Source organism: Cervus elaphus, chromosome 1 (genome assembly GCF_910594005.1).
Source record: "Cervus elaphus chromosome 1, mCerEla1.1, whole genome shotgun sequence".
Classification (NCBI taxonomy): Eukaryota; Metazoa; Chordata; class Mammalia; order Artiodactyla; family Cervidae; genus Cervus; species Cervus elaphus.
Window position 1 is genome coordinate 98,108,793 of NC_057815.1, and position 14,580 is coordinate 98,123,372.

General features: G+C 46.4%; 1 protein-coding gene across 1 annotated transcript; it reads right to left on the bottom strand.

Annotated features, from left to right (window-relative positions):
• Positions 1-1,067: 1,067 nt before the first annotated feature.
• MRPL16 (mitochondrial ribosomal protein L16) lies at positions 1,068-5,879 on the bottom strand. Its single transcript, XM_043914449.1, has 4 exons — positions 5,703-5,879; positions 5,321-5,386; positions 3,400-3,548; positions 1,068-2,358 (listed from the first exon to the last, which is right to left on the bottom strand). Exons 1-4 carry the CDS (start codon positions 5,755-5,757, stop codon positions 1,873-1,875), a joined length of 756 nt encoding a protein of 251 aa, XP_043770384.1. The 5' UTR covers positions 5,758-5,879; the 3' UTR covers positions 1,068-1,872.
• Between the last annotated feature and the right edge of the window lie 8,701 nt (positions 5,880-14,580).

A 14,580-nucleotide genomic window follows, 5' to 3' on the forward strand; every position in this document is an offset into this window, starting at 1 on the left:
TACGGACTTGGGCGGCAGGCAGGGCTGACGGGGCGGGGAGTATGGCACTTTGTGGCGGGCTAGGAAGGCAGTTCGCGGAGAACACATAGGAGACTGTTCAGGAAATGGACTTGGAGCTGGAGCCCTCTGACGTCAGCTGCTGGGGGCGGGACTTCACCGTGGGCAGGCCAGCGGCGGGGGGTGGGGTGGACATCTGACCCGGGTGCTGCTGCTTCTGCACTTCCAGCTCCAGGTCTCACCTTTGACCCACCCTCCGTCCCCTTCCTTCTTCAGAGCCTCAGTCTCTGAGGCGATTGTCCAGTGATAGACCCCGAGCATGGCGCCTCACTGCTGTGTCCACAGTGCTTAGCACAGGGCCTGCCACTTACAGCTGCTCACTCTGTCCACTTCACTATGCTGATTTCTGCTATGGACGAATCCTTGGATTTGATTCTTCAACATTTTAAGGCATCAATGGGAAATGATCTATATCAGTCTGTATAAAAATGTCTTGGAGTGGGTTGACCCACTTATGCAGCCTACCCCCATTTCCACAACATACACTTTAAAAGTCCTTTATTTATGGGAGGTGGTGATAAAGTTGTCAACAGCCTGTTACTGTGCAGAGATGGCTAGCCCCAGGATCGTGGTTCAGTAATTAAACGTGGACCCCGAAACAGGTTTATGCTGTGACTGAATGCCCCATAGTCATCACCACCACTGCTCCACGAGCCCTAACAAAGAGGTGATGATGTCAGGGCAGAAGGCGAAATGAACCCATCACTGTTCCTTCTGATTCCTGCTGCCAGCTCACACTGGCTGCACTGGCCAGCAAGCAACGTGTGTACAACAAACTGTTCCAAACACTGTCCTCTTCAAGGTTCAGGTGTGTCCTAATGCAACTTAGTGATTAGCTATTGTACAAGAGACTCACTAAAAATACATTAAAAAGCACAGTATACCATTCTTGACCACTCAACGCTTAGTATGAATTTGTATTTTGCAAAGTAAATTATTTTGCCATTAAGTCTAACTTTTTAAGAAAGTGGGGTTAAAAAAAAAAAAAAAAAGGACACTTTAGTCAATGCTGTTTTCTGCCCACTTTCAAAGCAAATGGTTTAATATTTCTGTCAATCTGTATCTCCTTTGGTTTGCATACAGGATAGAAACCACTACTAGCTAGCTCTGAAAAACAGATGAACTTTGTTCAAGGCAAACACGGAGCTGGAACCATGGGCCTTTGAATGACCCAGGGCCCTTGCTCATTCAGCAATAGGGATCTGAGCACCGGGCAGCAGACGCAGAGCCAGACACCCTCCAGCCTCAGAGGGTTTCAGGCCTAGGAAAGACCACACCATTCAGCTTTTCTATCAGTTCCTTTTGCTAAAAGGCAAGGGTATGTCTCTTGCCACACTGTCCAACATCCCCCCTTCCATGACTGAGAGAAGATGGGTAGCTGGGCATAAATAAATATGTTGAGTCAAGTATTCTGTGTACTGCTGTTTTTCTTGTTTTTCCAGAAACAGTAAAAGTTTGTAACTAGTAAAGTGCCATAAAAACTAGCTTCTGAAGTGTGTACGTAAAAGGTTGACTTGTATCAGAGGTAGAAAAGGAAGCATGTGATTTAGCCTTGAAGACATTCCTCTTCCAGTTGAGAACCAATCAGGTCTGGTTCTTCATCCTTTAAGGGACTGAGTGACCAACGAGAAGTTACATCATCTTGAGCTGATGCTCACACTTTAATATAATACACTTAAGAATCTGACGGGTGATTTACAGTTTTTCAGAGCATCCGTTCACATGCCGCTCCTCGGTTATGACATCGGAGGTACCTAAAGACCCGAAGGGCTGGCTTACGGGCACAAAGGCACGGGTTCCCGCTCCTGAGCCTCACTACACGCGCTCAGGCATGTAGAACTTGCCCCAGTACCGCCCCTGGTGGGTCAGGTCGTAGGGGCTCAGCACTTTCCGTATCCCCAGCATGTTGGCGGTGGCGATGCGCTCAAAGGTCCAGGGGTTCTGGTTGTTCCGTTCTCGCTCCTCTTGGTCTTTCTGCATCTTCTCTAGAGTCTCACGGCTCACGGCCTTAGCAGGGAAAGGCAACTTGTGGGCAACTTGGTCAAGGATGCCTTGTACCTCCTGGAATTCGCAGCGCCCGCCCACCTCGACTATGAGGCGGCCCGCCTTCACAGGAGTCACGTAGTGGTCGATGGCACCCTTGCCGCCCCCCATGCGCTGCCCCATACCCTTGCGGGTGATGGCCTTGAATGGGGCTGGTACTCGCCATAAGGCAAACATGTTCTTGGGGTCCATGAAGCGGTTGATTGTCAGGCGCATCATTTCAAAATGCCCCCAATGGAGGTAACCGCCACCCAGTGCCTAGAAGTGGACGGAAGAATTAGAAACACATGAAAATTTAGATATTCTTCATTTGTGGTTTAAGAGGTGATGCTAGTGGTAAACAACCCTCCTGCCAATGCAGGGGACATAAGAGAGACAGGTTCAATCCCTGGGTTGGGAAGATCCCCTGGGGGAGGCCGTGGCAACCCACTCCAGTATTCTTGCTGAGAATTACATGGAGAGGAGCCTGGCAGGTTAGAGACCACAGCATCGCAGAGATGGACACGACTGAGGCGACTTAGCACGCCTGAGTGCTATTCTGATGTCTCATGGTAACTGTGGTTTCAACGATACACATGAAAAGTAAAAATATAAATCCTAATAAGTATGATAGAGGAAAAGCCCAGGGTATGATGACAACTTGAGAACAAGTGTGGACCCACTTCAATGGACAGCCAGGGAAGACCTCTTTGAGGAGGTGACATTTATAGCTGTTGCCAGAAGGGAACAAACCAGCCAAGGGAAAACAGATGAGCGTTCCGGGCAAAGGAATGGCACATGCAAAGCCTGTGGTGAGTCTGAGCAGAAGCCAGTGTGGCTGGGGTGGAGAGAGAGGAACGCGGAGCAGACCGAGGTGCTGAAAGGCTGGCAGGGGCTGGTTGGGCAGGCTTTGGGAAGCGGACTCGAAAACCTCTGGCTGCCTGGTGGGAACTAAACCAGCGTCCACAGCCATTTGTGTGGGTAATGACGTCAAGTCTTCACAGAAGCTACCTGATGAGCAGGAAATGTCTAGACATCCTACATACTACATCATGAATAATCTCGATCAGAGGTTTGAGTAGATCTCACGGTCTGACTATGGGATAAATGAGGTAACCTCTTCCGTCTCCTGCTTTTACATTATTTTCACTCTACGTTAAAAAGCATTTATGACTCAATGCTTACTGGGTGCTGCACATCAGTTTAAAGAGCTGCTGGTGGCATTCCAGTGAAAGCTGTGGAGGAAGCGACCAGAAGGAACCCAAGGAGTCTGCTTTGGTCCCCGGATTCCGTCCTGGAGCCGCTGGACACGGGACTCACCAAGATCGCAAAACTGCCTTCTGTGAACTCAGTGGCTTCCGTGGACGGACCTCGTATGTCACGCAGGTTTTTAGGCTCTCTTCGCACTTTTGGCACAAGTGGTGCCCTTTCAACAAATCTAAGCTTGGGCTTTTCAGGAATGGAGACATCTAAAAGGAGCATAGACAACTAAGAATGAGTCAAACCGAAGGATTTGACTTCGGTCAAAGTCGAAGGATTCATTTTCTTCCTAGAAAGATTCATAACAACCAGGTCAAAGCCTTAAAGTTACCACTCAACAACAATTCCAAAAGTGTGTTCGATTTACCCTGTGGATGCTTTCATTGAAACTGGAATCTTTTGACTACGACAGTTGCTGATAGAAATGTTTTTGAACCTTTTAAGATAGCAAAGGTTTAAGTTGCCAAGCAAAATGCCTTTTTAAAATGCCTACTCTTTTAAAACGCCTACCCTAAAGGAACTGTTAGGGAAGGTATAGAGATATGAGACAGTGACAAAATAACATGAGGTAACTTCTTTTGTGTATGTGAATGTTTTGTGTGCTGCAATTAAGCTGAATTCTTTACATGCATTATCTCATTTAATCTTTAAAACAACTTTATAGCCCTGGTTTTTTTTAGGGCTTCCTTTTTAAATTTTTTAAACTTTTAAAAGTTTAACACACATATATTAAAGGGCCCCAAAAATGTGAATTATCACAAAGTGAACAAACATGCACATAACTATCATCCAGATAGAGAAATGGAAGGTAGTAATTTTAATCTCCATTTTATAGAAGAGGAACCTCAGGCCTGGAGACATTTTATAATTTGATCTGGGTCATCCAGTTAAAACAGCAAAGCCAGACAGTATGATACTATATTGTACCTAAAAGTAGCTAAGTTTTCCTGCTTGCCACATTCTTGCTGGGAAACTTTCAACCTAGTACTCCTCTGATCAATGCTCTTTCCTTTATATATTCAAGGGCATTTCACGCTGAGAGCTGTATATACATCCTACCATGTCCTTGCCAGGTGAAGGCAGGTGGGCTGAAACCCAGGCCACACATGCTACGTCTTTTATCAGGTCTGATACTGACAATATGGAAAAAAATTAACTTGCATTTACAGTTGTTATTTCCACAGTAAAATAAGCATGGGTCTGTGATGAAGTCAAATATAAAACAGGAGCCTTTAAGGCTACAAAAACTGCCTCCTGCTATTTCTATGTGTCTTGGGTTTCCCTGGCGGCTCAGCGGTAAAGAATCTGCCTGCCAATGCAGATGTGTGTTTGATCCGTGGGTCAAGAAGACCCCCTGGACAAGGAAACGGCAACCCACTCCAGTACTCCTGCCTGGAAAATCCCGTTGACAGAGGAGCCTGGCGGGCTACAGTCCGCGGGTTACAGAAGAGTCAAACACGACCGAGCACGCCACAGGGAACTCAGTAATGTTTCCTCGTCTCCAGGCAGTATGCGCTCCAATGGGCGTGGTAGTTACACGTACAAGATGAGGCCTTCAGAAGTCCAGGCCTCCTTCATATTTTTGAGATTTCCAATATATTTTTAAAAGCGTAAGATTTATCAAAGTGTGGCTTACCTTAACTGTTTCTATTAACAAATTAATGCTTTTCACACAATACGTACAAACACACATGTGACCTCGTTTGGAGCGAACGTCAGAAGTCTAAACTGGAGGCCGATTAGGTGCAGCTGAGAAGGGGGCTGCGGGTCTCGCACCAGTGGTAGGTCACAGGGGAGATAATCCATTACGGAGTTTTCTCCAGCATTTAGAACACTGCCTGGCATAGAGTATACCTTCAATACATGACTACTGAAGGGATAAATGGGAACAGGGGCACAAGGAAACGCCTGCTCTTCATCTACCCCCGCTAGGTTCCATCACAGAAATGGTTTACAGACCAGAAGACAGACAAGCTCTCACCTTCAAACGTTGGCACCGGGAGCAGCGTCTTCAGGCCGGCACGGGCGGGCAGCGCTGCCCACGAATCTACAAAGAAAGGTCAGATTAAACCCCGAAAGCTACAGGGCCTGACGCGCTCTGGGGCTGACGCTCCCGAAAGAGCTGTCCTGTGGGCCGCGGGCTCCACTCAGGGAGACCCCAGGCTTTCGGCTCCCGAGAAAGACCAGCCGGGGACTTGGGGGCGACCACACGTCACGCGGATGCTTCTGCACGAGTCTCGGAGTGAGGGGCGGAGGGCGCTGCTGGCCCGCTCGCGCTTCAGCACCCGCGAGGGGGCCTCAGGCGATGCGAGACAACCGACGGGGGGTGGGGGGTGAAGCCTGGGGGACAGGGGACAGCTGACCTGACAGGGTCGCTCGCAGGAGGGGCGCGCGGGCGCCACTCAGCAGCCGCCACATGGCCCCGCTCGCGCGGCCGCCAAAAGCGACGCCTGGGAACCTGGTCTCAAGCCGCTCCAGCCGCCGCTCCGTCGGACCGGAAGTTGCGTTCGCGCCGGTCCAGCCCGCAGAGAGTCCCTGGAGGAAGCGGAGTAAACCGGAGGCTCGGTATCTGGGTTCCGGCCTGGCGCCCGCGGGGGCTGGCGGTCCGTCCCGAGATGGGTCCGGCGGGGGCGGGCGCTGTCTCCGCGGAGGACCGCGCGGAGAGGGTCTGGCGCGCGTGGCGAGGTGCTGCCGTGCGGTTCGCTGCATCGCGCCGCCTCTCGCCCCTCCTCCCTCCCGGGACAGGGGGAAAAAGCGACGGACGCATGCTTGCCTTCACGTTTCCCGGGCGCTGCACTGAATGCGCCTCGTCCTGGCGTTGAGTCCTCAACAAATCTCTGCGACAAGCGCATCCTTACATCCACTTCGCAGATTCCATCTCCAAGGCCAAAGGTTTAACTTGCCCCAAGTCCCACACCCGGAAAGCGGTGCAACCCGAATTTGAGCTTAGTCTGTGATTCCGAAACCAGTGAACGCACAATGTTAAAACCTGACACCAAGTTAAAATGAAAAACGGTGTGATTATTCTGGGAGAAGGTTGGGCAAGTCATCTTTATGGGCCCGAAGCTTTTTCATATTTAGAAAGAGGCTCTTTCCCCAAGCTTCTAGACGGAAAATGGGATTACAAGTTGAGGCTGATGTCTACTGTACTTAATTCCTGCTAAATCCGCGCGTGGTCTTTCTCCAAGGATTAATTTTGTAAACGGCAACAATAAAACCTGTAGTCTTGGGAGAACCCTCCCTGCCCACAGTTTTATGTACTTCTTGACTATTTGCACGCTGAATCTGTATCAGAGAAGTTAGTGGGTTTTACTGCAGCCACTCATTTCTGTCCCAAGAACGGCTCTGAAAGGGTTAAACTTGTCCCCCACCCCCACCCGCCCGGCCTGGGTCAGATTTTGGGCAGCTCTTCTGTGCTATCCTTGCCTCTTCACAAAAAGTGGGCGATTCCCATGTGCTCAGGCATGTAAAAGTCTCAAGCCCAACGCTGTATAGTATTTTTTTGGGTGGAGAGTAAACCTGCAGTACAGGCACTCGTTGATTGGACTCTTAAGTCTTTTGGTACCCTGAAACGTCTACCTCATTATTTATTTTAAAAGAACTAAACGTTAACTCAAATTTCTGCATTTAGTAGTAACTGTAATGTCTATTTTTTTCTTTGTAAGAGTTAAGTACAATGGAGGCTACAAATGTGAAAATCCAGTGATCCTATCTTTATGAATTTATGTGGAAACGATATGATGGGAATACAAACAGCTAACGCTGAGATATGAGAAGAATAAATAAAGGGTGTGAAAAATGGAAGGATGGACCTGAGGTCTTCCCCAATCACAGAAAAGTATTTTTCCCCTCAAATTTTTCACAGCTGTTTATTTACACTTCTCTTCTGATAGTTCAGGGCTAGTTCTTTGCAGAAAAATGAGGTTCAGAGACTAAATTTTTGCTATACATGTAGTATGGTGCAACGGAGATGGCAATGGCACCCCACTACAGTGCTCTTGCCTGGAAAATCCCATGGATGGAGGAGCCTGGTGGGCTGCAGTCCATGGGGTCGCTAAGAGTTGGACAGGACTGTATGACTTCACTTTCACGCATTGGAGAAGGAAATGGCAACCCACTTCAGTGTTCTGGCCTGGAGAATCCCAGGGACGGGGGAGCCTGGTGGGCTGCCGTCTATGGGGTCGCACAGAGTCAGACATGACTCAAGTGACTTAGCAGCAGCAGCAGTATGGTGCAAAATAGGGAATCTTGACAGACTTAGTTTTATTGGAATGTTTGCTAGCACCTCCCAAAAGTTGGTTTTCAGAGTTTCCTCAGGCCTTCGTTAAACATGTAAATATCTGGTTCCTACTTATTAAGAAATTCTAAAGATGGGGTTCAGGAATTCCTGTCTTGAGCTAGCCCTACCAGTGATTCTAATACCTGATCAAGTTTGGGAATCTGTGCTCTGTGAGCACTTTGAAAGTTTAAAAAGTAGAGTATAGGCACAAGGCATTGTTTCTGGATTATTCAGGCCAGTATCTACTGAGATTTGTAATTTTCCCATCTGTATAAAAATTATCTAACACCTCCATTTTTAATTTCTTATTTTAAACTCCAGAGATGGAGGTAACAAATCTGTAACCCAGGCCCAGGTCCAGCTGTTGACTGATCATAACATGCCTGGCATACATAACACGCACATGTGTGCATGTGCATGTGTGTGTGTGTACGCTCTCATTTTAATAAAAATATTGGATTTTTGCTTCTCAGATTCTAATCAGAATATTATAATGTAATAAATAACCATGCAGTCTCTTCACTTCAGGAAGCCCACAGAACCTTCTCAAGGGGCTCATTAATATTAGCTTTTTTTTTTTTTGTAATAAATCCATTTAGCTTCCATATGGTGTAGAGCATTTCTAAAAGGACAATGGTACCATAGTTTTTTCCACAACAAAAACAATGTACTGGCGACTTCCCTGGTGATCCAGGAGGTAAGAATCTGCCTGCTGGTGCAGGTGACACAGGTTTGATCCCTGGCCTGGGAGAATCCCACACGCCGTGGAGCAGCTGAGCCCGTTCACCACAAGTATTGAGTCTGTGCACTAGCCCATGAGCTGCAACTGCTGCGTGGTCACGCCCCAGCTGCTACAGCCTGGACTTCTAGAGCCTGTGCTTTGCAACGAGAGGACCACCGCAGTGAGGAGCCTGTGCACGCGACCAGGAGCAGCCCCTGTCCCCTGCAAGCAGAGGAAGCCTGTGTGCAGCAAGGAAGACCCAGCGCAGCCAAAAACAAGCAGGTGAGTTAAAGACACAATGTGCTCTAACACACTATTAATAATGAACATACTGGAGTGACCTGCTGTTTACCAAGGGCTCTCATGTACACACAGGTTATCGTATTAGAGTCCTTTTTTGTCTGTAGATGACAGTGGAAACAAGGCTCAGAGAAGTCTTCCTTCTTTGCATGTGTATCTACTGAGCATCTACCTTCTTGTCATGAGACACATGAGCGTGTGTACACATGTTCCAGAGCTTTCCAGCTAAATCAGTCAGCCAGACTCTGGGGGAGTTACTAGAGTTTTACAAGGGAGTTATTTCCAGCATTTCTCATGGAGTGAGTCAACAGGCACAAAGAATGGATCAACTTCTAATTGTTTGACCAAGAAGAGGGAATCATGACAACTACTGTTCTTGCTTTTGTCTTAGAATTTACAGACGAGATCCATGGCATTTCTATGAATGATTTCACCATAATAAATGAATCCCTACTGTGGCTTAGTCAAGTTATTTACAAGTCTGTTATTATAGACCACGCTGCAATAAACATCCTTAGTCATACCATTTTGGTACTGTTTTGGTATTTCTATTGAGCAAATTCCAAAGAAAAGTCACTGGATCAAAGGGACGTTCATTTAAAATCATTTTGCCTCATAAAATTGCATAAAACTAGCCTTCACCAACAATGGATGAGCACGACTGTTTGTATCCTTTCTGAGAAAGGATATGAAAGTTCTTTTAAAGCTTTGCCAATATGACAGGCAAATTGATGGGGAAATAGTGGAAACAGTGGCTGACTTTATTTTTCTGGGCTCCAAAATCACTGCAGATGGTGATTGCAGCCATGAAATTAAAAGACGCTTACTCCTTGGAAGGAAAGTTACGGATGTGAGAGTTGGACTATAAAGAAAGCTGAGCGCTGAAGAATTGATGCTTTTGAACTGTGGTGTTGGAGAAGACTCTTGAGAGTCCCTTGGACTGCAAGGAGATCCAGCCAGTCCATCCTAAAGGAGATCAGTCCTGGGTGTTCATTGGAAGGACTGATGTTGAAGCTGAAACTCCAATCCTTTGGCCACCTGATGCGAAGAGCTGACTCATTTGAAAAGATCCTGCTGCTGGGAAAGATTGAGGGCAGGAGGAGAAGGGGATGACAGAGGATGAGATGGTTGGATGGCATCACCAACTCAATGGACATGGGTTTGGGTGGACTCAGGGAGTTGGTGATGGAAAGGGTCACAAAGAGTCGGACACGACTGAGTGACTGAACTGAACTGAATATGGCAGGTGAAAAACCACATCCAATGTTATGTTTATAACAGGACTTTAACACAGAATTGCCTGTGACTCAGTTTGGCCTGAGGCCCCAAGGTATGTGATAATTCCTGTAATTCAGATTGAGGAGTTGAGCTTCCTAGGCTGGATTTATTAATATAATGGAGCTGATAGGGATTGGCTTTGCTGTTCTTAGCTACTCACTCTCCTCTAGTGTGTAGTTTGTTACTCAGTCGTGTCCAACTCTTTGGGACCCCCTGGACTGTAGCCCACCAGGCTCCTCTGTCCATGGGATTCTTCAGGCAAGAATACTGGAGTGGGTTGCCTTTTTCTTCTCCAGGGGATCTCCCTGACCCAGGGATTGAACCCGGGTCTCTTGCATTGCAGGCAGTCTTTACCATCTAAGCCACCAGGGAAGCCCCGGTCTGTAAGAAGCACTGGAAAAATCAAAAAAGGAAGGGGAAACTGGTGATGACAATAAGGGTTTCTTGGGACAGAGTTGATATTCTGTGAGTTTCACTTCCCTCCCCGCTGCTCAGGGATGAAGTGCTCCATGAGGCTCAGTGAGAGACATTTCAAGATCATCCCACAGACACAGCTGGGAAAGTCTGTGTTTGGAGGCTGATCAAATCACCCTGTGGCTTCAGAGTAGAAGGAAGTAGCCGGGTTTGCACTGATGTCAAGTCAAAGGTGTGACTATGCTGTTGGCCAGAAGTGGAGCCGTGTGCAGGCTTACAGTGGAAGCCAGAGGAGCTGTACCGACAGACGGCCAGGGCCAGCGGGAAGAGTTCCCGCAGCAGCCAGCTGTCCGGCAGCGATGGACGTGCCCGCATCAAGGCCCCTGAGATGTCCTCCGCAGTCAGTGTGTGTACCCTCTGAAACCCCAGGAAGCGCCCCGAGGAGAAAGAGGACACTTTAAAGTGTCCCCGCGGGACTTCCCTGGTGGCACAGTGGTTGAGGCTTTGCCTTCCAATGCCGGGAGTGTGGGTTTGATCCCTGGTCGGGGAGCAAAGGATCCCACATGCGTCACAGGCCAAAAAACCAAAACACAAAATGGAGGTAATATTGTAACAAATTCAATAAAGACTTTGAAAATGATCCACGTTAAAAAAAACCCTGAAACAACTATCTCATGACCCAGTGGAATGCTCTAACAAAGTATCCCAGACTGGGTGGCAGAAACAATGAGGGTTACTGCACGCCTGTTCTGGGGGCCCAAGTGTGAAGTCAAGGTGTCAGCAGCATTGGTTTCTCCTGAGAGTTGTGGAAAAGGGTCTGCTCTAAGCATCTCTGCTGGGCTGGTAGATGGCCGTCTTCTCCCTTCTCTTCATATCGTTTTCCCTCTATGCTGGTCTGTCCTGTGTCCAAATCCCCACTTTTTATAAGGACACCAATCTTATTAGATTAGGGCACACCTTGGTTACCTCACTTTAACTTGATTTCCTCTGTGAAGATCCTCGCTCCAAATAAGGCATTTTAAGGTGTTGCTGGTTAGGACTCCAGCTGAACTCTTCTTGGGGGAGAGGAGGGTACAGGTCAACTTCTAGCAGGTGGCATGACTGTAAGCCATCCCAAAGGGGTCAGAGGTGAGGGGTCAGGGGCAGGAAAGGTCTTAAGTGTTGGTAAATGTGCAGAAATGAGAACTAAAGACCCCTCCCCTTGCCTCCATTTTTGTTTTCACCCCTTTCTCTCTGACTGAAACTGGAAGAGGTGAGCAGCTTTACTTTTAAATGCAATTCCAAGTTTCCATTATTACACAGTTTTGGATATTTTAGTTACTGAAATCAATATGTTTTACGTGGCTGGAAGTGACAACACAACTTTTTTTCCTTTAATCAAGGAGTGAGTAGAAAATGCAACAAAACGGCCTTCCAGAGTTAGTCTGGATAAGCATCTCAGGCAAAGCTGTAGCTGATTTCCGATAGCATATTCTGAGCTCTGTGTAGTGACATTGCTTGCATCCTGGTTACACACTTTGCATATTATTTTTGGCTGCACCCTGCTGCGTTCGGGGGTTCCCTGACCAGGGACTGAAGCTGGGCCCCCTGCCGTGGGAGTGCAGTCTTAAACACTCAATCACCAGGCAAGTCCCTAGTTTGCAATTTAAAAAAATTACTATTTGATGATGAACTTTTCTCATATTTTTGGTTTTATATCTTTTTGTCTGTTTTTCTGTATGTGTGATTCACTTTCTTGTGTATTTTGTTTTTTAATCACACTGTTCATTTTTTTTCTTCTGGATTCAAAGCTTCTTGTTATGTATATTAACTCCTGTTCAGTTGTATGTGTTTTGATTTTTTTTCATCTTTCAGTACATCCTTTAATTTTTTTGAGGCATGATGATAATAATTTTTTAAGCAGTAAAATCTACCAGTAATTTTCAGAGTCTTTGAGACTGATCATATGATTATAAGGAACAGAGGTAAGGCTCTAACATAATTCTTTTCCAAGTTGAAAATCCTCATTTGATATAATGTACTAAATTCCCACATTTTAATTTTTTGAGTTCCTTCTGACATTTCACTCCACTCCCATAGTCTCTCTTTCTGAAACCAGTGCCATACTGTTTTAATTATTGTTACTTTATTACACATTTTTACATACATCTGATCAAGTTCTTCACTTGTGCACTTTACTCTGCAAAAAAATATTATGGCACCTTTTGCATGCTTGATCTTCATGATAAAATTTAAAACTGTTCTTTTCTTTTTTGTTTCATTTCATATGTTTTTTTTAAAATTCCTCCAGGTATATGGTTAGTTCCTTTGAAAACATGAGAGGGTAGCCTTTTTATTTCATTTATTTTTCTTTTAAGAAGTTTATTTATTTTTAATTGGAGGGTAATTGCTTTACAATGTTGCTCTGGCTAGAGATTTCAATACTATGTTGAATGAAAGGGACAAGAATGGGCATCCTTGTCTTGTTCCTGAGCTTGGAGGAAATGCTTTCAGCTTTTCATGGTTGAGTAAGATGTTGGCTGTAGGACTGTCATATATAGCCTTCATCATATTGAGGAATATTCCCTCTATATGCACTTTGTGTTCTGTGTTATTTTTAAATGGGGGATAGTATTTGGTGGTAATCTTCCTTCCTCTTTCCCTTGCATCTTCACAAAAGTAGTTGGGCCCAACTGCCCACTTCTTGACTACTTTTGAACTGTGGTGTTGGAGAAGACCCTTGAGAGTCCCTTGGACTGCAAGGAGATCCAACCAGTCCATCCTAAAGGAGATCAGTCCTGGGTGTTCATTGGAAGGACTGATGTTGAAGATGAAACCCCAATCCTTTGGCCACCTGATGCGAAGAGCTGACTCATTGGAAAAGACCCTGATGCTGGGAAAGATTAGGCAGGAGGAGAAGGGGATGACAGAGGATGAGATGGCTGGATGGCATCACCGACTCGATGGACATGAGTTTCGGTAAACTCCTGGAGTTGGTGATGGACAGGGAGGCCTGGCGTGCTGTGGTCCGTGAGGTCGCAAAGAGCTGGACACGACTGAGTGACTGAACTGAACTTAACTGACTACTTCCTGCGGGAAGCAAACTTAGCCTTTACCAGCCATGACCACTAGAGGTCACAAAAGCGCTTATTATAGTCACTGAAACACCAGAATGCTGTCTGGTGCATTAGCAGTTATGCAAAAATAAACACATACAGATTGCATTTAATTAAGGCACTTCCTCAAAGTGGAATTGCAATTCCTCATAGCAGACCCGTCGTCAGCCTCACTCCCCTGTCCCCACCCCTGCCAACACAGATGAACACAGCTAATTACTAGTGTGCTGAGTAACATCAGTCGTGTCGACTCTGTGACTGTAGTCAGCCAAGCTCCTCTGTCCATGGTGTTTCCCAGGCGAGAACACTGGAGTGGGTTGCCATTTCCGTCTCCAGGGGAATCTTCCCGACCCAGGGATCAAACCCACGTCTTTTATGTCTCCTGCATTGGCAAGCAGGTTCTTGACCACTAGGGCCACCTGGGAAACCCAGTCAATTACTAGGCAGGTAGTTAAAAGGAGGTTTTCACACATGAAATCAGCCCAGGATCCCCTCTCTTTGTCTTCCATGCCCCTTTTCTTCCTTTAATGTCTATCATTAGAGCAAATGTTGGGTGCGGGACTCACACACACACACATTCCTTTGTGTGTGCCTGCAATTGTTACCAACTTTATTGTTAAACGCGAAAAAGTCGTCTTGGTTTAATTTTTATTTTTTGGCTGTGCCATGCAGCACGTGGTATCTTACATAGTTCTTTGACCAGGGATTGAACTTGTGTTCCCTGCTTTGGCAGTATGCAGTCTTAACCGCTGAACCACCAGGGAAGTCCCAAAGTCATCTTTGTTTAAAATTTTCCCCCATTTTCCACTGCTCAACTATTATGTGTTGAATGGAGACAACTTAGAAAACAGAAACAAATTGATCACTAGTCATTCTATCATGCAGAGGTAACCACTATCACACCCTGGGATGGATGATATTGGGATGTTGTATAGTCTAATTTCTTCACTTGGCTATGCATGGATGTCTTTTCATGTCATCAAGTATTTATCTCCAACATGAATTTTAGTGACTTTTAAGAATCCCATCATGTAGATCCAAGGGGTCTGCCTATTTTGCTCTTTTGTTGGACGTACAGATGGCTTCCATTTTCCCCATGCTACAAATGTTACGATACATCATGTGTGTGTGCGCACTCAGTCGTATCCAACTCT